Below are 27,875 nucleotides of genomic sequence, written 5' to 3'. Positions count from 1 at the left end.
AATAGACCAGTTCAGTTTCTGAATCAGTTTCTCTGATTTTGCTATTTATAGGTTTATGTTTGAGTAAAATGAACATTGTATTTGGAATTTGGTAAGAATGTTTTCTGTAGGATATAGAATAAAACAACAAATATTGCCATTTAGAGCATTTGTTTACAGAAAATAAGAAACGGCTGAAATAACAAAAAAGATGCAGAGCTTTCAGACCTCAAATAATGCAAAGAAAAAGGTTTATATTCATAAAGTTTTAAGAGTTCAGAAATCAATATTTGGTGGTATAATATTCAATATACCTTGAATGTTTGGTGGACTAACCCTGGGTTTAATCACTGTTTTAATGCATCTTGGCATGTTCTCCTTCACCAGTCTTACACACTGCTTTTGGATAACTTTATGCCACTTCTACTGCAAAAAAATCAAGCAGTTCAGCTTGGTTTGATGGCTTGTGATCATCCATCTTCCTCTTGATTATATTCCAGAGATTTTCAATTCGGTAAAATCAAAGTTGTAAGTGGCCTCTTATTTTTTCCCCCAGAGCAGTATATAGATACAGGACATTAGACAATATCATTTATTTCAGTAATTAAATTCAAAATGTAAAACTCCCATATTATATAGATTAATTACGCACATGAATTATCTATTTCTAAGGTTGATTTCTTTGAATGGTGGCTAACACCCCACGATAGAGGAGAGCTCTCAGCAAGCTGCTGAACATCATGGACAATGTTCACCAACCTCTGCACAGCACCATCACCAGGCAGAGGAGCTCATTCAGCGGCAGACTGCTGTCCCAGTCCTGCTCCACAGACAGACTCCGAAAGTCTTTTGTCCCTCAGGCCATAAGACTTTTCAACTCATCTCAGCACAGCAAACTAAAGACTCTGTGACACTTTTTCACCCTGGCAACTCTGGCCACACCATGGACACACCCTCAGCTATGGAGACACTCTCAGACTTGCTGATGCCTATAACACTATTTTTATAGTTCTACCCTTTTTTGCAATAGTGGTTCATTCACTAGTTCATCCATCTACTGTTTACGTATCTTTTGCACTGCTGAATTTAAATCATTATATAACTGTTTATTTGCACTTTCTGTATGGCTGACATCAGTTATCCTCACTTTATGCACATCAACTGGTGTTCACTGTCTATTGTTCAACTGCACTACCTCCATTCTACATTACACACACACTAAAGGCTGCATTTTTACATTGTACATTCTATTTTTTTTATTTGATTGTATTTATATGTATCTTTATCTTTATATTTAATATATTTTATTTTGTAACCTTGTGTATTCGATTTGTAACTTTGTGTCTGCTGCTGGATGTCTAGAATTTCCCCTCGGGGCTCAATAAAGTATCTATCTATCTATCTCTCTATCACAACAATCTTAAAACAGCCTTTATTTAACATTGCCTAACAGGCATTACTACAGGCATTACTACAGGCGGTTAATGTTGAATTTCCGACTTTTCCCAAATCAAGGTTAATTTAAAGGGGACTCTATTTAGCTCTATTTAAACCAGTTAAAATCGGTCTATGTTGTATACAAAACTGAAGCTTGGAGTATCTATTTCAATGCTCTTTAAATGCCCAGAAGACATTTAAATGTAAAATGTAGTGAGATTACACCCATTGCTTATCCTTAATGTAATTTCAATTCATAATACAATTTCCACTTGTAAAAGCTCCAGTTACATGTGTCTGTAATTACTGTACACTAGTAGAAAAGACCATTCCTGATATCTCCACTGTACCTACAGGTCCCCATATCTGTAAATAAATTCTAAGTAGTACAAATGCTAATTTAGGGTTTCTAATATAGCTTTGACAAGTAGAAATGTGCATTTTGGATATGTACATTTTTAAAGCTCTGCAATTATATATATATATATATATATACACGCTATGAGGAGTCAACATTTTGACTTGGTTTTCTATAAAAAAAAAAAAGGAGGAAATGAACAGTTGTTTATTTTGGCCACAGTCTGGTAAGAACATGTACATTTTATACTTAAGCCAATGAAACAAACTGCAACGTATAATGCACATTACTGTGTGAATAACAATGCAATGGTGGATTAGGGTTGGATCCTGTTGAGAGAAAGTAGTTCTCCAGGAGAAATGAAGACCACTGCTGTAGATCTGTATTGATTAGATACCTAAAGTCTAGGTAAACTGAACAAATGAATGTTTCTCAAACAAAATACCTTTTATATCTATATAAGGTAACACAAACTTCTTTCCACTGAATTTTAATTGGAAATTAAGATAAAACATTGTGTTTGTTTGAGGGACATTAAAAGGAAAACCAGATAAAAAAAAAAAAACTGGATAAGCCCTTTTATACTTTTTCTGTACTAGTGTATTACTTTTGTAAGCATAAAAGATTCCACAGGCAAAAAAAAATATCTTAAGAAAGTGAAGATTACCATAATTATTTTGCAAGAACATGAGATAAAATAGTCGTCAATTAGTCTATACAGCTCTGGGTAGTTGTAGCGCTGTGTAATCATCAAACACACATCACTTGCCAGGGTCCAAAACATTGGCAGTGCTTAAAAGCAAAGACATTATGTAAAAAGAAAGGATATTAAATTAACTAAGGAACAGTTTAAAAAGGAGCATTATGAACAAATAAGAACAATCCAAGCAGAAAGTAATATACAGTTCTATTTACAAATTTACTGTGGTTTCCTCTATAAGTCCTGTTTAGAGGAGATAATAAAATATGTACATGACCACTGAAACCACGGAGCCACATGTGCAGTGCAGCCAATGGAGTTTCTTTGTAGCCTCTTCAGATATTACAACCTCTGCCATTCATCATCTCTCCTGGTTGGTTTGATGACCATCACCTTGGCTACTTGAGCCGGAGGAGCTGCTGTGGCCGGTGTTCACCTGGATGAAGTCACTGAGACCATCGAAGCCCTGGCTGAACAGGAATTCCACATACCAGTTCCAGTATTTCCCGACCTGCCGAGAAAAGATGCAGCATTACGTATTCACATGAGAATGAGCTTGCAGACTGTAATCCTTTGACATTAAGGTGATAAACACTTCAACAGGCATCAGTGCTCTTATTAATAAAACGGAAATTGTATTACCTTTATGGAGGCCAGGTCCACGCTGCTCCTCGCTGGCCAGCACTGATAAAGAGAAAGCATAAATATTCATCAATTCTCTTTTAAATCTCAGTAGAACAGAGCTGGTTGGAGGAGCTGGACCAAAAAAGGAACTTGTATTATTAAACATGATGAGAACTCTCATACGGCTCCTATGAATAATAAAATGCGATTCTGTATTAACGGACATTCCATAAAATATACATCTATATCATATTCATCCCCTTGTTCTTATAGGTACAATATAGGCTACAATATATTTAAAACATTTTAGACAATATGAAAAATTTCCGATATCGATATGTATGATTAAAAAGCCACAAAAAACAGCCAAGAGTGCTCATAATTAATATTTCACCCTACAAACGTCTGAAAAATAAATTTTCCAATTAATGTAATGCGTCCTAAAATGAATGTCATTCAGTGAAAGGTGCTGTAAACAATATCGCAAAATATCAGAAAATATGTTTCAATAACAGTTATATCGCAATATAGATAGATATTGAATTACTCTTCATCCCATGTGCATACTGGCACATATAGACATACAAATAGCCAGTCACAAAATAAAGGTTATGACTTATCATACAATATATGGACATGTATATGGACCTCAGTAATTTTTGCTGACCTCAATATTGGTGAAATACCATTTTTCATAGCAAGGCATATCCTTTTGCATGAATAAGCCATTATGTTGGCAGCTTAATTAAAAAGTGTGTTTTTTTTTTAGGATATTCAAAAATATTTATATCCTATTTTAATGAATAAATATTTTAATGAATAAATATTTTAATTTAACATGCAAAACTGCATTATTATGCAATCAACTTTATATTTATATCATTGCTGTGCAATTGTCTAAAATTACATTTGATTATTTTAATATATTTGTTATTTAACCCAAAAAAAGAAGATATAATATATAGAGATAGCATTAGTTGCCCAAGAAAACCTGTTTATAGACCAGACTGATTTTCTATCATTCTATTTATAAGACCCTCTTCAATACTCCCAGACTCCAACTGCGCCAACTAATTCACGTAAAAACATTAAGATGGTGAAGTCTTAACAAAATGTGCAGTCTGATTAAAGTAATGCAAAACGTTGAGCCTTGTCTTGGACTACAGAGCATTTTAACTGGAGATTTTCAATTGAAAGAAAAATATAGTCTACTTTTCTGTCTAGGAAATGGATCCATAATGTTTTTTCCATCCGTAATGCAGATCAATGAACTACATTCGTGTTTGCAAAGATTTCACCTTAGACGAATGGTTTCTTTAAAAGTAGAAAGATAGAATTACTCATTTGTTTTGTATCCAGTAGCAGGAGTGTACTGGGCTATTGGATTAAGTAAGGCCCAGTCGATGCTTGAATTAAATACTGTGGACTCAATATCTCCAGAGATAAAGACTTAAAAGTCACTGTAATTTAGGCGACTGACAGTTAAACCATGCTCCCTGAACCCCTGTGATGCAAATTCCAATGCAGTAATAACAAGTTCACTTAACTCATTATCTCTCACTCACCTTCTGGTGAAACTCAAAGGCGTACTTAAAGAAGGCTGGGTGGTGAACAAGGTCAAAATGGCTCCAGTGCTCTGACACTTTGGACTGGAGGAGCATCTGCTTGTCAATCTCGATGCCGGTGCCTGGCAAGAACGACTTGGAGTTCCACAGGCAGCTCACCATGGCCACAAGGTGCTGGTTAAACTCTTGGTACGTGTTCCTGCTTATGTGAAATGTTTGCTGCAATTGAGAGAGAGCAGATACATTAAAACTTATCTATGTGCTTTAAATTGCACAAAATAGCAAAATAAAACAGACACTATCCTAAATATTTATACATTTCTTAAGATATGGAAAATGTGCTTTTGTACTGTAATGTTGCACCTGTTTTGCAAAAGAACAAGGATCTTTGTTCCTTCTAGAAACACATTTCCATGAAAAGTGCAAAATATAATAAAAGAAACATTATATTTAAAGAAGCGGCATTAGCCGAGCCGGTTAGCTGTGATGCTAACAGTTTTTATAAGCAATAATGCACACTAGCGGTTAAGGACAGGTTAATGACACTGCACGTGTTAGAGAAGCTAGTATACGTTTTTTGTTCTGATGTGCATCAAGTATTTAGGTTAACCTGTATCTGCGTTATGAAGCCAACCTTAGCAGTGTTGGATTGGGTTATCCAAAATGCTAACAGCTGGCCCCAACAGTGTTGGATTGGGTTAACCATGATGCTTAAAGCTGACCGTGGCATTGATAGTATTGTGGGTAATCGAATCCAACAGCTGGCCCTGGCAGTGAAGGGTAGGATTAGCCACAATGCCAACAGCTGGCCCCATCACTGTTGTAATGGGTTAACAGTGTTGCAAACAGCTGGCCCCTGCAGCGTTGGATTGGGTTAGCCATGACGCCAACAGCTGGTCCCAGTACTGCTGGATTGGGTTAGCTGCAACGCTAACAGCTGGGTCTGGCAACATTGGTTATGATTAGCTGTGATGCTATAAGTCTTCTCCAGATGCTGGACTGGGTTAGCCGCAATGCAATAGCCGATATCAGCAGTGTGGGATTGGCTTAGCCACAATGCTAACAGCTGGCCAACAGCCTGGCACTGTTGGAAGGGGTTAAATAGGTATGCTCTTCAGTTATGAAGCTCAGAATACCAGCATCTAGCTACTACCTAGGCTTAATGCAGCTCTCAGACAAGTTCTAAGTGTTATATCGTAAAGCCGTATTCTGAACTTTTGCACCAAGAACAGACAGGACAGAGCAGGAATAAGGAAATTATCGATCATGTCAACATAACAAAAGATATCTACAGTTTTTTAGAAATTTTACAGATCCTACAGAGTGTAGGCATGACCTGACTTTGACCTGAATAATATAGTGACAGAAAAAGTGCTAGAAATGTTGTTTCTTTAACATTTGTAAGAGACTGCCGGGAAACAGGGTGCAATAATAAACTATTCTTAGCTTGACACAATTGAAATTGCATCAAAGCTACACAGGAACACGGATGATGTAAAACACTCTTCAGCAACACACAAATGACCTGGTGCCATTTAATTCACTGGCATGTACTCGCTGTGCCCTGAGGCCTCTCTGGGAAACTATCTGCTGCTGCTTTTTTCTCCTTTTATCATCAGCAGGAAAAATATCAGAGACTGTATCAACAGCCTAAAATACATTCATTATAAACTCTTTCAGCACAGCTCGAAGGTCCTTCTAATTCACCCATTATTAGTGAATTATTCAAAAACAAAACCCTCGCAGTCCCAGGGCTTGGTATTCATGGTATAACTTTGCAGTGCTAATAACACATCCTTTTATTACCTCACTCTGCTGCTCTTGCTTTTTAGCCAAGGTCAGATTTTTCCGGTATCTGAAAAAGAAAACAATGAGGTGAGTCAATGGACATAAAACATTTGTGCAAAACTCAACATACTCATTCAGTTTTTAGTTAATTTGTTTCCCTAAATGCCCTAACAGCTTACTGCAAAGTTTAGTGCAATGGACTTTGTTCCATTTCTGGTTCCAGACTGGACCTGAAGAACATTAACCACCAGTCTTGCCCAGCATCTCTATTGTTCTATTAGCATCACCACCACCACAAGCCCACCTAATCTAAGATTGCCTGATTTATTTTGTGTTTTGCACAATTAAATCTGTTGTTTGTATAATTAAAACTTAAGCTACAATTAAAACGAAAAAAGTATTGTCCATTGTGTGTTGTGTGCATTTGAAAAAGCTCTAAATGGATTAATATTGAATACTCAGTCCTACCAAAAAGACAGCAACACTGTGTGGTAAGACTCAAGAATTATTAAAGCTATGCTGTGTGGCTCCTGCGAAATGCTGTGGTCCCAAAAACCAGCCAGCAAAACTCAGTGGACTTAATCATTAAAGAATAATCAGTGTGCTTCTTTTTAAGACAAACTAACAAGTTGCTTTAAACCTATATGTACAACTGATTCTGTGAGTAACAAACATTTAATACATACATAAATGCATTCTTTCGCACATTTAAATAAAACAAACATTTGCCATAAATTATTTAAAACACCTAACAAATGCCAACATTAAAGCTCACAGTGCAAGCTTTTAATACAGCAGGCTACCTGTACATTATGTAGCCTAGCCGATCCACAGAGAGCGAGTCTGTAGCGAGGAGAGCGGGATAAAACACGCCAGCCGGGGGCATGATGACCAGAGGCAAGCCATATCTCACAAACATATCGCACACCTAGAAACAACACACACACACACACACACACACATATACACACAAATACATTCACATTTATAAAACAACAAACACAATCCAACTGAGAATTTCAACTGTAAAATATACATTTTAATCCATTAAAAAGTAAAATAGTATCCACAACAGCTTGGCCTACCGTCTCATAGAAAGCGAGTGTTTGGCTGAGGAGCAGAACATGGCAGTTCTCCAGCCGTAATCCCTCCGAAGCCAGACGTCCAACAAACCGCACCAGCTCTATGACTGTATCCATGAAGCCAGACAGGGTCATAGTACTGAAAAAAAAGAAAGTACAAAAATGTTCTCTCAACGCCCTTTGAAATAACTGAAATAATTGAAGGGAAAATAACACAGTTACTTTTACTGCAGATTGAATTATAAATCTACATCGCTCAAGCTCTCACACACAGGTCGTACATTGAATTCAGTTTACGCAAGCCCTCAGACCGACCACACAAGCTATAACAAGTATAACAGAAATAAGTAGATCTCCCTGATGCACGGCCAATTGAAGCAGTCAAATACGATTTTGCCCTTGATCTTAATTCCTCCTTCAGCAGTGCACCTCAGTAATGTAATAAAAAAAAATAACTGAATCAGCAGGCAGTGTGCAGCAATACACTGAGGCAAGGGAAACATCAACCACACTTCATTACACACAATTCCACACAGTAATTTGTAGATGTGAAAAGTTCAGACAGGCCTTGACCGTGACCCACACTGACTGACTTTAGTATTTTTCTGAATTAGCATCACCTCAGAAGTAAACGCTCCCATGACTAAAAGACTTATAAGCTGAGATGGACTGATCAGGATGTTTGGGGCCGATTCTGATTGTGGAGCGGTGCTACATGCTTGATATTCTTCAAATATATGAGCAATTCTAACATAACTTCAGTTTTTTATTTGTAAACAAGGAGCACCATTAAAAGTGATGCACAAGCTATTGTTTCCTTTACATTTATTATAAAATCTTTTTAAATATACATTTATTTTTTTCCAAATAGTAAGCAGCCCTCTTTAACCTCACATGCAGCTTTCATATTAAAAACACAGTGCGTCTTTGCTGGCGATTCACCATTCCTTGTTTGTTGGGAATCCCCATGCACTGAAATGCACTGTGGAAACAATTGAAAAGGACTACTAATACAGCGCTAAAACTCCATACACTTTAGCCTTCCGACTACTGCTGCTGTACTTTTGGTAGTGGTTAACTAAGTTCCACACTGGTGAACTCTTAAGAGGGATATCTAGTTAAGAGTGTTAGCCACCTTACAGAGCGGAGTACAATTTTTAATCCCAAATATGATCAGCCAATACCAAAACAATCAATATTCCCCCCCCCCCCCCCCCCCCCTCTATAGTTAAAAGAAGAATCATTGTTTTAAATCCAGTCACGACTAACTGTATAAGACTTAAAGCGGTTTTAAATAACAGTGAACAATTCATTTACATTTAATGATTTCAAGTTTGGCTCATCACCAAACCTGTTTGGAACCTGCAGTGACCCCAGCTTTCCGCACACAAAGCAGCTAATGGAAAACAACTGACAGAATGTTGATTTGTACAGAATGCACCTGAAGTCTAAACTTCATCAAACAGGAAATTGTAGTGCTAATAACATTTAATTCTTAAAATCTTGACAAAGGGGGCAATTGTTAAAGCAGTGCACTGTAAAAGAAAGCACAATCAGACTGAGCCAGACAGGAGAAGACAGCACTGTAAGGGATGCTCACACTGTGCCGTTGCTGTTGAGGCTGATGTCCAGACCTTCCTCCAGAGCGTTGACAGAATGCCAGGTCAGCCACTTCACCAGCATGTTATTGAGACACTCGATAACACTACACTGTGAAGGAGAACAGTGAAGCAGAGCACACAGTTAACAAATCCTATAGACAAAACTAGGACGGTCACAATACTTACATTACTGCCTTTTCATACAATATATAAACATATTCATAGCTGTTTGTAGCAAAAGGAAAATTCACACTGTTCTCATTACCTATTGAATATCTACTAGAGACTATCTACTAATATATCTGTCCAGCATCATTTATTTTACTTCAATTCTGGATATATGCAGTGCATTTTTAATACTATGACATTTTGGTGTGCCATATTATATCGTATGCAATAAAATCGCCAAATAAAATGTAATATTAATTTTGTTGCAGTAGTGTATTCTTTAAATATATATATTTTTATTAAATGTTGTCATATCGCCAACAATATTTTAATAAATCACACTCCATTTTTGTTTTATTTTTTTGATATGTACAGGATATTAAAACATATTTTATATTACAATACAGGTACCTAAATATTCTCTTTAAAAATATTTTGTTAAAAAGGGTGTAACTTCATTATTATGCTATTTACCAGTTTATGAGTATCATATATTGGTCATAAAATGCCAATAATCCAGTTCATCCCAATCATTTTTTTATAAATATATTGTCCATGAACCATAAAACAAATAAATAAATAAATAAATAAAAATGCTGCACCCTCTGTGACACCATCTTCATCACAAGTGTTGATATCAGAAGGAGGCATATATACAAGTGTTTGCATTAGGCCTGACAGCATAGATAGACAGTAGTAAGACAAAAAAAATGAATAGTTAAGAAACTGAAGAACATACCTTAAAGAACACGGTTGAGGTGAAGTAGAGTTGCATCAGTGGCTCAAAGACAAGAATCTTGATATCTGCAGCAGAAGACAGACAAAAGTTTCAGTTGTCCACTCAATATTTATCATACAGACAGTGAACCAGAACTGTATTAAACAGGTATTTTGAAGAAGTTAGACAGATCTACAGGAGTCCACACATTCATAAGGGACTCCACTTGGAAAGCAGCCCAGCTTTTGTTCTATCCCAGCCAAACACAATGATAATAAACCCCAGCAGCAGAAGAAAGGGCTCATATTGCAATACTCTGCCAATGCTTATCTCTCAAAGTCAAGCAGCCTAAAATTTGTTTTTATTGGTGATACTACAGAGATTCTGTAAACTCTAGTCTTATTAAGCCTGCATAAAAACGTGTTTAAGATAAAACACTGCTGAAATTATCTAAACCCTCCATCACAGTTACAGAATATGCCCCGCAGTAAAGAGCAAAAAGCCACATATTAAAAGCAGAGGAGAGTAAGAACAGTGAAAGAACAGTGCGGTTATTCTCACAATGGCTGGGCATCAAAGGAATGTGACTGAGCAGATCCAAGATGTGGGTCCGTAGCAGCGAGCCATCCCACACACTCAGGAACTTGTAGAGGAAGCTCTCTGTGCTGAAGAAACCCTCCTGAGAAACACACACACAGTACACAGACACCTGACAAGCCTGCACAACCTTTTTATTAATTAGTGAAAGGAGCAGAGCCATCTCTGCTAATAAGATGCGACAGATGCACTGGAATATAAAATAATAAGAGGCTGATTAACTAGAGAAAGTACACCATTTATAGAGGGGTTTGCAATATGGCTGTGTATAGGCAATAACTTGATATGCTATGCATATGATATGCAGTACAATACAAGAGTTTGGAATCAATATATTCCAATACAGTGGTGTTAAAAAGTATTTGCTCCCTTACAGATTTCTTTTGTTTTTTGTCAAACTTATATTTTTCAGATTAACTACATTATTTGGAAGCTGAGTTCAATTTCTCTAGTCATGATCACTGCCAGACCTGTAAAATCTGTGTCTAACAACACAAAGCAGGATAAAATATCTTCAAAAGCAGCACATTATACCCTAGTTTGAAGTTATTGACATCTATTAAAAAGGTTAAGTCATTTTTTAAAGCTTTGGGACTCCAGAGAACCACAGCATGTCACTATTTTTCACAAATGGAGAAAACATGGAACTCTGGTGAAGCTTCCCAGGAGTGGCCGGCTGACCAAATGTACTCCAAAAGGGCATGGACAACTCATCCAGGAGGTCACAAAAGAACCCAGAACAGTATCTAAAGAACTCACTTGCCTCTTTATTATCAGTGATCAAGATTTAATAAGAAGAAAGACAAGATGAAAATGGTCTTAATGGGACCAAATGAGTTCCCACACAAAAACAAGACCCATCTCACATTTACTAACAAACATCTTGACAATCCCCAGGACTTTGGGATGTGGACTGACAAGACGAAAGTGGAACTAATTACAAGGAGTATGTCCCGTGACATCTGGCGTAAATCTAGCTATCGCAAATGCTTGATTGCTGTTGTTCTTGTCATCAAGGGTAGCATAACTAAGCTATTGGGTTAAGGGAGCAAATACTTTTTTTTACATAAGGCTAGACTGGTTTGAATAGATTTTTTGAATGCAATCAGATCCTCACCGCAATGCTTCACAATCTAGTAGAATTCCTTCACAGACAGTTACTCCAATAATTGCCAGATTAACTCTTTAATTCCTTTGATTTCAAAAGAAACCAAACATTACTTTAGACCTGGGGCTATAGTCATTATTGTTGGACGATATCCTGTCTGAGAAATTATGCGCTAAACAATATAATCATTATTTTAAGCCATTTTATGCCAATAATATAATTATAATAGCATAACAACGCAATTACACCCTTTTAATAAGTACTAAACCTTCATTTATTAAGAAAAATGGACACTTTAATATATATTTCTGAATATCCAAAAAAACATGCCCATATTGTTATAATACATAAAAAACATGTCAATAATGGTGGGTCTATAAACACTTGTGTCCCATCACTTCATCCATTAAGTCTATCTGTGTCATCTTACCTGGAGGAACTGTTGTGAAGAGAGCACAGTATTTAGGAACCTCGCAACTTCATCCGGGCTGTCCGAGCCTCCATCCGCAGAACACAGCAGGAACTCTACCCCAAAAACGAGAAAACCACATCACTACAGCCAACTCATCTCAGGAATGATGGGTAAAAGTTTGGCAAGAGCACGACACAAAGGAAGCAGAGAACATGAAACTATTGAGTGTTATAAGATCTATTATCTGAACAAGCTGAGTGCAAAAGGTCTGGACGCATTTACCCTCCTGCAGCGAGTGTCCGAGCCAGAAGTTGAGGCGCAGGAAGGCAGACTCGTCTTGAACACAGTCCAGAAAGTGGAGAGCCAGAGAAGATCCCAGGAGAGAACCCATTTGGGCTGGCAGCTGAAACGAAAGGGATGTCCTGAACCATAAGAGAGTGGATCTATCTCCAGACACAATTCCACTGCAGTACGTACTCTCAACAACCATTGGTGTAAGAATTTGTAGATATCTTAAAGTTATGGGTGGGCAATATGGCCCTAAAATATCATGAAAAATATAATTTTAAAATATTTTTGCGATAATGATATTCTTGACGATATGACAAAACAATTTCTTTTTAATTATTTCAAAAATATACTACTGCAACTGATTAATTATTAAAGCTGCACTTTTCATAAATATAACATCATAAAACAAATTATAAACATTTGTCTATTTCCTAAACAGAAACTTATCAATACCCTTATTTTGTATAAAATAAGTTTAACAAAACAAATGTAATTAATAAAAAGTAATGTAACATCAAAACTAATAATGTAGCACACTTAACGCATATATCTAATATATATTTATATATCTTAGTGTGCATATATAAATATATACATTTATAGTTCAAATATACATGCACTAAATACTAAAGACCAAAAACTAAAGTGCAGCATATTTAGTGCATATATATTAAATATATAAACTGCTAACAAAAAAAAGTTACAACAGTAAAAAAAAAAAAAAATATCACAATATTACAATATCACATTATGCCGCATTTTTTTATCATCTCAAATATTTGTGCAAATATTACTGTGTACAATACGATATGGTACATCCCTAATCAAAGTATCAAAATGATTAGATTTGCAATACTGTACTGATTTATATTTAGTTGTTAACATGTAAAGATTGGTGACAGAGGTTCACTATAGCAGTGTAATGCTTTGACAGCATAAAAAAGGAACTTTTATTTAAAATTATTATTCTTTTTTTAATACAAAGACAGTTTTTCTAAAATTTTAGTTAAACAATCGCAATATATCTTGCGATCAATATAACCCGTGACATTGTGTCCAAACAGTTTCAGAGCTATGCAGAAACTAAAGAAGTTAAATAATGTTTATCTTCCAGCTGGTATTGATCAATTGATTTTGTCTCAATGTGTAAAAAGTCAGGATTAACAAATAATATCAGAATTATATTGGCATTGGGCTAATGCCTAGATTTGCCCGATATTTCAAACTGATACTTGCAGATGTATTTATTGTGTGTAATATTGGTCTCTGTCCAGAATTCCTAAAATTAGCACATCACTTGTTTAAAAAACTGCAGCGTAAAATTTGGGTTTTGTTCTGGTCACGTTCTGGAAGTTATCCGGTTGTAACACAAAAATCCATTTATTGCCAGACTCATATAAATTTTGAGTAGGTCTGTCACAATAACAATTTTTGTGGATGATATATTGATAATATATTAGTATAACATAGCAATAACACCCTTTTAAATACAACATATTTTACTTAATTATAGTTTGGGAAATATATACTTTTACTTGACCTACTGCATTCCACACTGAGTATATAGAGTCACAGTTATTGAAGCATTGGTAGACCATATCACCATTATGAAAAATTACTGAGGTCATGTTAATTTAATGCATGATATATTTATAGCTTCATTACTGTAACAGGCCTAAATCTGAGTTTTCCAAGGATCTCATTACCCTAGTTCATGTAAATGCATTGATAAGATGATTGGATTACTGACCAACTCTGTTGTTCCGATATAACCTGATTATAAGGTGCATTAAAACGTACTCAATGTTAAGAAAAAACTTTAATTTTTGCATATTCATGTTCTGTAATATTCAGATATTATTTCTAGCTTTATAATTTCTGTCCCTATGTGGACAGCTGCTTCTCAATATGGGGACTTAAGCTCATAAATAAATAATATGCAGTGACAGATTGTGAACGGACATGGCTGAGTCCCTCCATAATTAAGGAGCAAATGTATCATTAAATCAGAAAAACGACTAGTTTTAATGATGCAGGAGTTTTGGAAGGAAGAAATTAATTATCCTTTGCTGTAGAAAAGGCAGATTTGGATCTTTATTCAGCACAAAGGTTAGGCCTGTCACAATAATAATTAAGTTGTCAACTTATCGTACAATAAATGGACATGATCTTGGTAATATCGGCTGACATTGGTATTGCCCATTGTTTTCCTGTTTTGCATGTTTCTTAACAGAAGAATGCACATTAAAAATATATTTTGGTACATTTTGTAATGGATAATGTATCAGTAACAGCACTGAAATAAATGTTTTGGGAGAAACTATCATTTATATTGCCACTTTAATAATCATTGCACAAAATTTGATTGCCTCAATGTATTTTTGTTTTAAATTTCCATGTAAACATCACTGTTTGGTCTAATCTATTGATTTAATTTCCATAACACCAAAATACACACATTTTCAGCTGGCGTATATTTGGTGCATCCCTAATAGTGGAGCTTCCGGGGACACAGTGTGGACTGCAGCTGGCCATTGTGTTACTTGAGGCTATTATGTTAATTTTATTTATTCTTTTTTTTTTTTTTTATAATTTTATTTCTATTTTTTTCCCCATTTTCTCCCCAATTTACACAGCCAATTACCCAACCCACTCACTAGGACTCCCACTATCACTAGTGATGCCCCAACACACCAGGAGGGTGAAGACTAACACATGCTTCCTCCGATTCGTGAAGTCAGCCACCGCTTCTTTTCGAGCTGCTGCTGATGGAGCATTACCGAGCAGCCAGCGCGCTCAGAGAACAGCGCAGCGACTTGGTTCTGATGCATCAGCTCACAGATGCTCTGTGCTGTGGACATCACCCAAGGAGTGATGTGGGGAGAGAGCGCCATCTACCCACCCTCTGAGCGCCTCCCGCTCATAGTAGCAGGGCTTTAGACCGCTGGACTACTCGGTGCCCCATTTATTTTATTTTATAAGGAAAAAAAAGCAACTATTGTTCAGCACCTGCAAAAACTTCTTCTTTCATGACGCTGAGAAAACTATTCCAGGAGACTCTCCCTCATAAAAGACACTGAGATTAAAATACCAAAAGAGCATTGGGCAAAGCTCCCTTAAACTTGCTCCCTTAAACTCCAGCAACAACATAAGTAAAAAATGTCATGTCAGATCACCTTGTTGCACATGTTGGCTTGGCAACATCTACCATGATGTGTATCCATCCACAGCAGTATTGAGATATTTTACTAATAAAGGTTAAACATAAGTGGATTTGCTGAATAAACGCTATTTGTTAGCAGCTTGCTGTAAATGTGCTCTTTACAATATATTTAACATGATTATACAAACTGTAATACCGCAATGTAAATTTAAAAGAAGTAAAATAAGCCCAGAAAAGTCTGACCTCTAAAACAGGTCCCTTAAGAAAAACACTAAATGTTCCAACACAGTCAAATATACAGTTGTGCAGATATCTTTACACTACAGTGATAACAGAGCTCCACCATGAGGCCAAAGCGTAAAACTAGAGTATAATTATATCTGAGAAGGGTCTTGCGGTGGGTGCGGAATTCTTTTTTTTTTCCAATTTCTATCTTTACTTTAAAAAATAAACTCTTGACAGGGCACAGCTGTTAACTGAAAGTCACTGCAGGTGTGAAAATTGATGCACTTGTTTAGTATTACCTCTATATTGTGGATGTTCTGCAATAGCTCTTCAAAGGTGCGCATTTCCTGCAGACGGAAGACTTTCCTCTCAGCGCTGGTGTCAAACGCTGAGCTCAGAGCAGGCACCTCCAGATGATGCAGTTTCTGTAGTTAGTAACACAAAATGTTAGTTATTACACATTTGTCATGTGCAAAAATTTGAGAACCCTTAGTCAAATAAATGACATATTGTCCAATTTTTATTTAAATAAAACTGTACACATAATACAGAAAACAAACAAAAGTCTTCAACCATCTGTGAAAAAGACTTTCAGTACTTTCATACAATGAATACATGCACACAATATACTGTGGATTGATGGGACTGTGATGGTGTTTTGATTAATATTACAGATTTAGTGCAGACCTAGGAACAATTGAGCACAGTCCCCACTGAATCTATCATTAATTGGTTGGTTAAATGGTTTAGCACAATCCTACATTGCTAAATATCTATCATCTCGGACTGCTTTTCTTCACAAATAACTCCACACACTTTAAAACACCAGTTTAGAGGCATGAAAATGTGTCATCACACCGCACTGAGTATTTCTTACCCTTTTTCTAGAAGCAGGTTTTTCCTTTAACTCTGTAGTGAGGCTGAGGTCTGCAGTCACATCACCCCTGTTCTTCCGCTGTACAGCAGTGAGAGTCGCCTTCCAGGTGGAATTATAGTTCTTGAATCCAGCCTGAAATAAATAAGAAAGCCAAGTTGGCATATAAGGCATTATGACACACTATACTACACTCATTAGTCTAAATTAGGACTAATTTTAAATCTATCATTCAATCAAACAACCTTTTTTTGACTCAATTTAGCAGAGCATTTACAAAGACATTGATTGAGATGACAAAGAAAATAATAACTACATTTAATCAGGTTAAAATATATACAAAGATAAAATAAACATTATAAAACTTTGTTTAATTGACAGGAAATTAAGATTAAAAGAAGATAAGATTAATACAGACAGAAAAGTTAAAATTAAGCTAAAACTAACTTTTACATTGTACAATAAAAAAAATAAAGGTAATAATAATAATATTAATAATAATAATAATAATAATAATAATAATCTTATTAAAATAATTTTAAAAGCAAACCATAATCACAAAAAATTATAAGGTGCCTAGAGCAGTGGGCTGCTGCCTCCCAGTGGGACGCAGAGGTACTGCAAGAGGGACGCAGGCAATTTTTTTTTTTCAATATATATATCCTTCCAATATATATATAGTTTAGCAAATGTAATTTAAAGTATGACCGAAGTTTATTTAATTTATTTGGGTAAAAAACTGTCACACAAGCAGAATACTACAGAATGTACCAAAGTGCTGTAAAGTGGAATGAACTCTAATCACCTGTCTAGACCTCCTGGACTAGATATTTAATTATTAAGGTAAACCATAACCATAGGAAGCTGCTTGTATAACCATAACATAGTCCATAAATCAATGGTGTGTATTAATGTAGTATCCAAGATTTTAACATTAAACATTAAAGAGTCATACCCTCATTCTTGATGGTACTGAGAGAGACACCAGCTCAGGCCGGAAGACTTTGTACAGGGCAAGCAGCTGCATCAGGTAAGGCTGTCTACCCTGAAAGAGCACAAAGACACACAACATACTCAAAATAATACAGAGCACAAATCAATATAGAAAAAGGCACTTTAGAATATTCGCCCCATGGATAAATGCGACAAGATAATTTACAGGAGATGTTAATTTACCATTTTAGCCTGGATTTCCAACAGTTTTCTTACTCTGTATGGTTGAACTGTGGGGAGTAAAAGAAAAAAAAATCGAGAACATATATTAAATACAAAAATAAAATTACAGAAAAATACAAAAAAAAAAAAAAAAAACTTACGTCTATTTATGATATGAAAACACTTACCATGCTCCCTCATTGTTAAAAGGTACAACAGGTGGCAGATGAAGGGACACTGAAATATATATATATAAAAAAAGACATTAATGTATATTGTCTAATTTTAGAAATTTTCTATTGGTCTTTACTTGGAGTGTATTCCCTTGAACCTCGGGTTAATTATTCAGGTACTGTATTAATACTAATTCAGGAACTATTAAGAATTATAGAGTTTCTCATACGTCAAGTATAGAACTGTAGTAAAAGTGAAGAACTGAAATATGGGCTTACACACAGAGGGTCTAAAGAGTTACAAAATGAACACAAAAATCTAAAATAAAAAAAAAACAACAACATGAAAACTTTATACATTTAATACTTAGTTTAAATTAGTGCATGCAGCAAATTATCTTATGTAATCTGGCATACCACCCTGGGATGTTTTGGATTCCACCAGTGGCACATGTACCACAGTTTGAGACCCACTGCACCATTATATCAAAAAACATTTTACTGTTTACAGATATATGGTACAAATTGAAATATAAAAATTGCCGTACATGAAGGGTTGTAATGTGTGTAATGGTACAAGACAAATGACACAAAACTGTACATACCAGATTTTCTTCAGTCACAAAGCTGAAAATGAAGCCATAAATGGCTCTTAGGTGGTCTTTGAAGTCAATAAGGTCAAAAACAGTGAGAACCCAGCGAAGAAAAAGAACCTGGAAGAAAAATTTGGGAAATAAACATAATTTATGGAAAAAGCCTAGTAAACATATTCAAGAAAATATGACTTATGCATACTAAATCCCTCGGTACCTGAGAATTCATTGGCAATCTTCCCACACAAAGCCATGAGACTCCTCGTACAACGGCCTCCTGAGGCACTACTGAAGCAGGTATTAGAAACTTCAAAATTCGGCCACAGTTCACACTGCCTGTGGTGCAAAAAGGCAAAAAACCTTTTTTAGACAATACAGCAATCACCACATAACACATCTTTAAATCTTTAAATAAAATACAAACAGTCTCTCTAAAGCCTTAGATATACTACAGGACTTTTAATGTGGGAGCAGATTATAAATAGACTACACATAGCAACTGTTTTTGACAATTTTCATAGAATCTGAACCAACATAGAGCACACAATACACGACTGGGCACCATCATCATCTTACATTGAGGGGGGGGCAGGAAAAGTAAACGAAGGGGGAAAAAAACAAACAAACTGCAAATTATGATTTTTGAGAAAAAGATTCTAAAATGATAAGCAGCCATACAATTTATAAAATATGAAAACAATAAAAAGTAACAATACAATAATGAAAAGACAATAAAAAGAAAAGGCAAAACAATATATATACACTATAATACACTACACCACCAGATTCCTGTTCAAACGCTGCTGCAATCATGCTAATGCTATATAATGGAATGGTTAACTACAATAAAATTAGGATTGCCCAAATCTGATATTAAGTTTAGGCTGTTCACCAAATAATTTTTAATGTGACCAATATTTAATATCTGCCTGAACATTTTGCACTGTATAAGTGACGCACAACAGAGCAATGCTTCACATTAAGTTTCACTTTAATCCCAGCCAGAATCACAAGAGCTATAGAAGAGTTCATGCTGCAGCTGAACTTATAACAGAGCATTTATGGCGATGAAAAAGGGACATGTTTTCCGGCCATGGTTAGATTTTATTTATTTATTAATTTTTATTATTATTATTATTATTATTATTATTATTATTATTATTACATCGCAGCCACAATCTGTAAACGCATTTGGACATTTCATTAGGAACACTGTAAGGCTGTAACACAAGCCTGTTAATATTATTTAAACAGAAATATCAGTCCTAATATTTGTGATCTCTTAACTAATTAATCTAATCTAATCTAATCTAAAGTCCTCAAAAAACCTATACAGTCTATTTTCCCATCTACTCAAGCTGTACTTATGGTCTTTACCCTTCACGTAAAAGTCATATGAATTCAGACCAAATCAGTTATAAATCTGAATAGAAATGCCCCAGATCAGAACTGAAGATATCAGAGATGACGTAGCGCCTTCATAAGCCTGTTGTGCCACACTAAACATAGTCCATGCAAAATAACGTGCTTTCAGCTATTAAATAAAATAAATGAGGCAGAACAAATGTTCAGTAATTTTTTTTTTTGTAATCACGGAACTTGAATTACTCTAGGAATTACTTCACCCCTAATATATTAAATGTTTTTAAAAGTTTAGAAACAGGTTGCAGGTTCAAATACAAAACAAATGACAATGATGTTTACATTACCTGCACGGAGACTTAAGGCCAAGTCAAGAAGCAAGGAAACAGCTTCAGGAGGGAGACCCCGACCAAGAGCAACAGTCTCCACCACCACCAGACTCTTCTCCAGCTGGTCATTTCCTTTCACAATAGTGCCGTCTTGCACTAGAGAAGAGAAACAGAGGAGGCAACTGAGAATTCACAACCCCCAAACAATATAGTCCAAACACTCATTAATCAGCATGACCCAGTATTGATTTATTGGTTGTAATGATCTGTTCTGCTTTGTCTTCTTAAGAAAGAACGGTTTATACGTGATATTCCCTGTTTATATAACAGTATTCATCGCTGAATACCTAGAAGTTAAGCAATAATACAATAAGCTGCTACCCTCATGCACTGTTCTTTTTCTTTATATGATGTGATGCAGGTTATATAAACACCACGTCTGTATACGTCTTCATACTACAACCTGTGAAGCTACAAGCTATGATTAAATCTCCTCCAATAAGGGGTGTGACATATCGTATTGTAAGCAATTATATCGCACGCGTTTCTGAATATTGTGAATAATATTATATCCTGAAATATCGAGTCATATCACCCTGCTGTTTTTAGCAAAAGAAAAATTCACACTGTTCTCATTATTCCATTATATATCTACTAGAGAAAGATTATATCTGTCCAGTATCATTTATTTTACTTCAATACATTCTTGTATTTTTAAATATCTCAGTTAGGGATGTGCCACGTCTTATCATATGCAACAATACAATTTAATTTTCATTTTGCTGCAGTACTGTATTCTTGAAATACATATATTTTCTAATTTAGTGTTGTGTCATATCGCCAAGACAGTTGTTATCGTGAAAATACCATGAAATATCACTGAAGATACACCGAAAATTCATAACCCTCTACACTAGATAGTCTAAACACTTTGTCATTAATCAGCGTGACCCAGTATTGATTTATTGGTTGTAATGATCTGTTCTGCACTGTTTAAGAAAGAACAGCTTAGAATGTTACTTTGTATTCACTGCTTATTCAACTGTATTCATAGCTGAATACCTATAAGTTAAGCAACAATACAATAAGCTGCTATCCTCATACACTGTTCTCTTTGTTGTCTGAATTTAACTAAACTGATCACATATGGAGTCATCAGTGTCAGTCAAAAAATTTAATGTGAAAAAAATAAAATGCTCTTACTTAGATATACAGCAAATAAACAGCCTTAAACTCGGTATAATAATGCAGTGCATGATCTGTATTTACTGTTAGTGTCTAAATAGCAACAAAGATAACTTAACGTTATTTAACTATAACCAACCACGGAAAAGAACCAACACAGCGCTGAAAGAGGCTACCCATCCTAACTCTGTGTATTCTTTGTGAAAAAAAAAAAAAATGGATCCAGTAGCAAAGGATGTCAATATCCATGTCTATAAGTTTATTGAAAATATTGACAGGGTTGATAGTACTAAAGGCGGAGCTGAAATCAATGAACAATATCCGAGCATAGGTGTTTAAGGTATCCTGGTGTTGCATAATCCTGTGGAGAGTCACTTTAATCGTGTGTTAAACAGATCTGTTAGCCCGGTATGCACACTGATGACTGTTTATTAAAGGAGAAATTAGTTATTTCAGCAGTGAGAGTACAATTCGTTAAAACAATAGAATCAATAGACGTAAGATTTCATTACAACGGTTGTGAAAGCAACTGATTAGTCATTAAGATGGGATATTTTGTTAGTTTTGGGTACTGGAATGATAACATTGTACTTAAATCATTTAGGAACTAGTTTAATTTAGTAATTTAGTAGTTTATTTGGAAGTTTAGTTCGTTAAATAGATAGATAGGTAGATGTTTAGTTAGATAGTTAGTAATGTTAGCTAGTCTGCTATAGTGACGGGCCTGTGTGTAACAGTTAGCCCCGGTTAGCTAACTTACTTACCCTGAGAGAGAAAGCTCAGCGCGGACCGGACCGGGTCTCTCTCGCTTCTCCTCTTCTCATTCTCCGCCACCCGTAAGCTCCTGTTACCGGGAGCAGAACCGGAGGAGTCCCGGGAGGTGTCCGGAGCCGCCCCGGACAAAATAGATGAGTTATCCATAGCTAGCGCTGCATAACTCAGCGCTGTGTGTAGCTTAGCTTAGCTTAGCATAGCCGCTCCACTCCCACAGCAGATTCAAATCAAACTCGAATCATCCGCGCGACCGTTTGGACATGCGCACTAGCGCCCTATCGGGTTTTGCTGCGGCTCGCCACCGTGTGGCCAAGCCGCTTAATTACACAAGCGTTGATAGTAATAACGCAGTGCACTGTTTTAGGTTTCTGGGTTTATTTGTCATTATTTGCACAACATTTGTTTGTTGAAATGTGCTATTTGTGTGCTATGTTCCTGTACATTGCAATTATTTTGAAACATAAAACATTAGATAACAAAGAAAGGTAGTTCACTTTAAATGTGAACGTGCACAACACGGTGTTCAGGCATAACTTAAGTAGCTATTGTTTCAAAAACGTTGGGAGCACACCAAAGATAATAAGCACTAATATATTCTATTAAATAAATTAATAAATCAATACAGAAGTATAAGAAATGCTACATAACAATTAGATTTAGATATAGATATTTAATATTCTACTGCCTACATCTCCCTCATTTCATTGTAAAAAAAAAGACACTCGTTCCATCAAAACGTTTTTCAGTAACTCGTTTTTTCCAGTTATTCCATGAAGTTAAGTTCAGAGTTAAAAAACATTTTAATATAGTAACTCTGAAATATATACAGGTTATATATATATATATATATATATATATATATATATATATATATATATATATATATATATATATATATATATATATATATATATAGTTGTCTTTGCTATTTTAGCGAAATACACTGTTCTACTTTCGAAAATTAAAGGAATATTATGACCAAATGGTCTGTTACTATTTTTAATTTGTGTTTTTAGCAATTAGCTCTATTCACCCCTATTCATTTTGGATTTACTCGCGGGCTCCCTCCAGCGGCGTAAACCGGCTATAGCTTGGATCCTTTTTTAGTAATTTTATTTATTTTCTATATTTTTTGATTAATATTAAAACCATGAAAACAATTAAGGGACACCTATGGAATTATGTAGTAAACAGAAAAATAGTGTTAGTCCTCCACATTAATTTTTTGATCTAAACCTGATGAAATGAGATGGTGATTTGAGGTGATTTAATTGGGATGAGCTGGAGCTTCACAGCGTGAAGAAAGAACAGCAGCAACTATTGTTCAGCACCTCCAGGAACTCCTTCCTTCAAGACGCTGAGAAACCTATTCCAGGTGTCTCTCCCTCATGAAGACACTGAGATTAAAATACCAAGAGTCTGCAGATCTGTCCTCAAAGATAAATGTGATACTTAAAATAATCTAAAGTATAAAACATATTCTGTTTTTTTTTTTTCACTTTTTGTGTACAAAATAATGAATTAAATGAATGAATCAAACGCAACATTTAGGTTCAAGTCATCTTTTATTTGGACAATCCTTAACAAGTGACGACAAATAAATATGGTAAAACAAGCATGGAGGTAGCAGGGGTGGAACTGCCTGTTTAAAATACAAAAAATAACAGTAAAAAAAAACCTAATACCTGTACTAATAAAAAAAATCAATAGATCTTGCAGACAAAAAATACCACAGGGAAATGAACACACTAGATTACAGTTTCATTATTCAGTTGTTCGCCTTGTTTAGCGTCACCACTGGATTATCATGCACTGGAATAGTCGGGTGGACTACAATAAAGACAGCTTACTGTTTGATACTAGAAGAAAAACAGAAATCAAAGACAGAAGGATTTTTTTTTGCACTGTCAAAACATTTCCTAGGATGTGTAACGTGTTTATTAATGATATTTTGTTGAAATTATATTTGTGATGAAACCATTATGTACGTATTATGTGTGCATATGTATAAATGTCCATATGTATGTATAGATATAGAGATCTTCAATACAGTGTGCTGAAAACAAAAACCCAAATCATCAAGTCAGTAGGAATAAATCTGCATTTACAGCTGATATTAGTGTCACATTAATAATGGCATTTCACAGATTATTGTTAAATAATTTTAGGTTAAACAAAATGACAGCAGGGCTAACAAGGGCAATCAGAGTCAGATTTCTGCTGCTGAGCTGAGCTCAAAACAGCCATGATGGAGATAATTCGCTGATATGGTTTGTTTTTTAGTAGTTTTATTAACAGAGGGCCAAAAATCAAGAAAAACATATTTTAGGACGGACTGTTTTGTGAATAAAGGATGGGGGAAAAACCTTTTTGTGGCTACTGTCTTTTTTTTTGTATCACCATATCGTATCTGCTAATCAGAAAACAAACATTCACGCCTCTTCATGCAGCTACTGCAGTCAGAAACATGGTAGCTAAGATACTTTGACTTTATTCTTTTCCTGAGCATTGATCTGCTCCTCTCGTCTCTCCTCCCTCTCGGGTCGGTCCTCGCTCTGGCGTGCGATCAGCAGTCGGCAGGTCAGGAGAATTCCAAAAACCAGGGCATGGGCGTAGCGTTTCAGAGGATCTCCGACCAGTTGGTGGAAGAAGAGCACAGCCAGCATGACTAGCAGCAGCAGGAAGTTGGCTACATCCTTTGGTTTTCCTGGTACGAGTGTCAGAACCACTCCACATCCAACTTCAACGGTACCGATGATTTTGCGGAGGAGGACAGAGGTAATACCCATCTTTTTCAGACCTGGAAGGGCCTTAGCATAACTCTTATAGGCCCTTTTCTGAAAAGAGAGCAGAAACAGAGAATGTATTACATCATACAAGCAGCAGAGAATATATTAAAATAAATTAAAATAGAGCTTACAGATGAATGATGCTAATAATACAGCAAATTAAATGTGACTCGCAGGATTTTCACTTATACTGTTATTGGCTCCCTGAGATCAGATTATGTACAATCTCTGCTGGAAATCAGAGACTGGCTTAAACACTTTTTTTTGGGGGTGATCGAGCCAAATAGAGCGACAGCCCAAATATTAGGCTGTGTGTGTATATATGCACAGGATAAGTTAATCATTGTTACCAGTATCAGAAACCGCATGTTAACAGCACCCCAGATGAGAGCACCTAAATGCTTCACAGAGTATTTTGGTATGTTTAATACTTTTTTACTACATGATTCCTTATCTGTTCCTTTATAGTCTGGATCACTCCAGTATTCATTTACTATGTAAGAGAAAAATTAATGAGATGTGTCCAAACTTTTGACTGGTACTGAATATAAGCAAATGAGACATGGCCCAAACGACATACACTATGCTGATAAAGATATGGTTAAACAGACAGTTTTTGTCTGGATGATCATCTTTTTAAGCAAATAAGATGAAGCTTAAGATGGATTTTTCATATATTATATATTTAATTGCATCCATTTTCAAATAAAATAAACATTTAGTGGCTCCCAAAAGTCTGCAAATTCAAATATTTGGAATGAAACTGATATAAATGCCAGAATCTGAAGCTACATCTCATCATGCTCTAGACTAATATCAGCAGGTGCATCACACAATGTGCTTTATTTACCCCCCATCGCTCCAAAAGGGTCCCATAAACCACTTTTACATGAATATATACTGACTAAAAGGAGAAACACTGGATTATTTATGAGATTAATGGTAGAGGTAGAATAGCATACCTGTTTAGATCACAGTAATGATTAAGACTAGTACTGGAGGTCATGTTAGCTAGCATGCTAGTTAAAAAAGCAGCACCTGACTTGGACTGACCTAATAAGATTAATCTGCAGATTTATTATTATTATAGCAATATATGAAGCCCTTATACAGACAAAATCAATACCTATATCACAGCTATAGTATATCAGATATTATTATTGTAAAAAGGGTGTAACAGTTATCTTAGCCATCTTACCTAGCCAGTTATGCTAAGCTAAGCTAACCTACATCTCCCCTTACCATATTAGGGAACCTTGATAGGGAAGCTGAGCTACAGCTCCAGAAAGCATCTGATGCACAAAACCTTAAATAAAACCAAATATCCTTACCCACACACACAGAAAACAGCTAATATTTCATAAAATACTCTTATCTTTTATAACACTGGTATATTTGAAAAATTATATCCCTATCCCCCAAAACAGTCAAATTATATAATACAATATCTCCCTATCCCCCAAAACAGTCAAAATTACAGAAAAATATCCTTAAATCTTAAAAAACACATTCAAACTGACAGCTAGCTATATTATAGAAGAATACACAATTAAACCCCAAAACTCATTTTATATAACAAAGTATTTAATATTAAATGATATCCTTATAATCTAAAAACAAAACATTAAACCTAGCAATATAATATAACTTAGAGTCTCATTCTCCCCAAAATACAGTCAAATGACAGAAAATATATTAATATTCTGCAAAATGTCAAATTACAGAAAATGTGTCTTTATATCTGTCAAGCTAGGTATAGAATAATTATAAGAAAATATCCCATTTCACCCCAAAACAAACACGTTAAAACACAAACAAGTAAGTTAGTCAGTTACAATATATACTGATAAATTAGCTATATATATATATATATATAGCAATATTGTCCAAATATTCCCTTATCCCAAAAACACAAGGGATGTTATATTAAATAAAATCCCCTCATACCCTTAAACACAGGCACAATTTTAAAATCTCTTTACCCCCTAAAACATTGAATTCATATTGTGTAAAATATCTAATTTCCACACATTTAAGATATCATATACTAAAATACTCAATTGGCCCAAAATCTTTGCAAATTGTAGAAAAAAAAATCTCTTATCCCTTGAAATAACACATCAAAGCAAAACATATATAAAATATCTCCTTATCTACTAAATAGCCAAATTATAACATACATCCTTTTTCCCCAAAATAAAATTTTAGGAAAAAATAAAATTTCCCCCAGAAATTCAGGCAAATTATATAATATAAAATATCTCCATATTCCCCAAAACACGAGCACATTTTACAAAATATCTCCGTATGCCCCTAAACACATTTAAGCTAACCATAGCTATATTATAATTATAGAAAAATAACTAAATTTAACCAAAAGCACAGGCATAGTATAGAAAATCCCCCAAAACACAAAAACACATTAAAGCTAACTAACTTACTAACTATATTACATCAAATATCGCCTTATCCCCTAAAACAAAGCACTAATGCATCCGTTAATACAGAATACAATAGCTAGGCCAGCAGGACGTGTTAACTGAGCCGCATTGATGACCGAGAGACAAAGCCTCGTATCTCCAGCTGCGGGTTTGTTGGTTACCCCGCCGCAGACTCACCATCTCGCTGTAGGCGTCTTTACTGAGGCGCGGGGTGAGCTTAATCGTCCCCATAAACACGAAGAACAGGCCGAGCGCGAAGGAGAGCGCTACGATGGTGACGGTCCTCGGCGAGGCCATGCTGGGTCAGGACTGAGCCAAACTCCCGGTTCCGACCCTCCGCCGCCTCCGCGCCCCGCTGCTGCTGCTGCTGTCCTGCAGGAGATG

The 27,875-nt window shown here is 35.5% G+C and overlaps 2 protein-coding genes across 2 annotated transcripts; both read right to left on the bottom strand.

Annotated features, from left to right (window-relative positions):
• Nucleotides 1-1,966: 1,966 nt before the first annotated feature.
• On the bottom strand, nt 1,967-22,515 carry cenpi (centromere protein I). Its single transcript, XM_022683656.2, has 20 exons — nt 22,252-22,515; nt 20,321-20,458; nt 18,829-18,947; nt 18,624-18,731; nt 18,034-18,082; nt 17,867-17,913; nt 17,646-17,735; nt 16,694-16,825; nt 16,116-16,241; nt 12,420-12,540; nt 12,156-12,250; nt 10,582-10,699; nt 10,042-10,106; nt 9,134-9,243; nt 7,537-7,672; nt 7,255-7,379; nt 6,470-6,518; nt 4,664-4,882; nt 3,117-3,158; nt 1,967-2,985 (listed from the first exon to the last, which is right to left on the bottom strand). Exons 1-20 carry the CDS (start codon nt 22,406-22,408, stop codon nt 2,836-2,838), a joined length of 2,196 nt encoding a protein of 731 aa, XP_022539377.1. The 5' UTR covers nt 22,409-22,515; the 3' UTR covers nt 1,967-2,835.
• Nucleotides 22,516-23,807: 1,292 nt separating this feature from the next.
• On the bottom strand, nt 23,808-27,875 carry tmem35 (transmembrane protein 35). Its single transcript, XM_022683657.2, has 2 exons — nt 27,669-27,875; nt 23,808-25,098 (listed from the first exon to the last, which is right to left on the bottom strand). The coding sequence occupies exons 1-2, from the start codon at nt 27,786-27,788 to the stop codon at nt 24,736-24,738; spliced, it is 483 nt and encodes a 160-aa protein (XP_022539378.1). The 5' UTR covers nt 27,789-27,875; the 3' UTR covers nt 23,808-24,735.

This window comes from Astyanax mexicanus, chromosome 10 (genome assembly GCF_023375975.1).
Source record: "Astyanax mexicanus isolate ESR-SI-001 chromosome 10, AstMex3_surface, whole genome shotgun sequence".
In the NCBI taxonomy this organism is placed as follows: domain Eukaryota; kingdom Metazoa; phylum Chordata; class Actinopteri; order Characiformes; family Acestrorhamphidae; genus Astyanax; species Astyanax mexicanus.
This window is presented reverse-complemented; position numbering and strand designations above follow the sequence as displayed.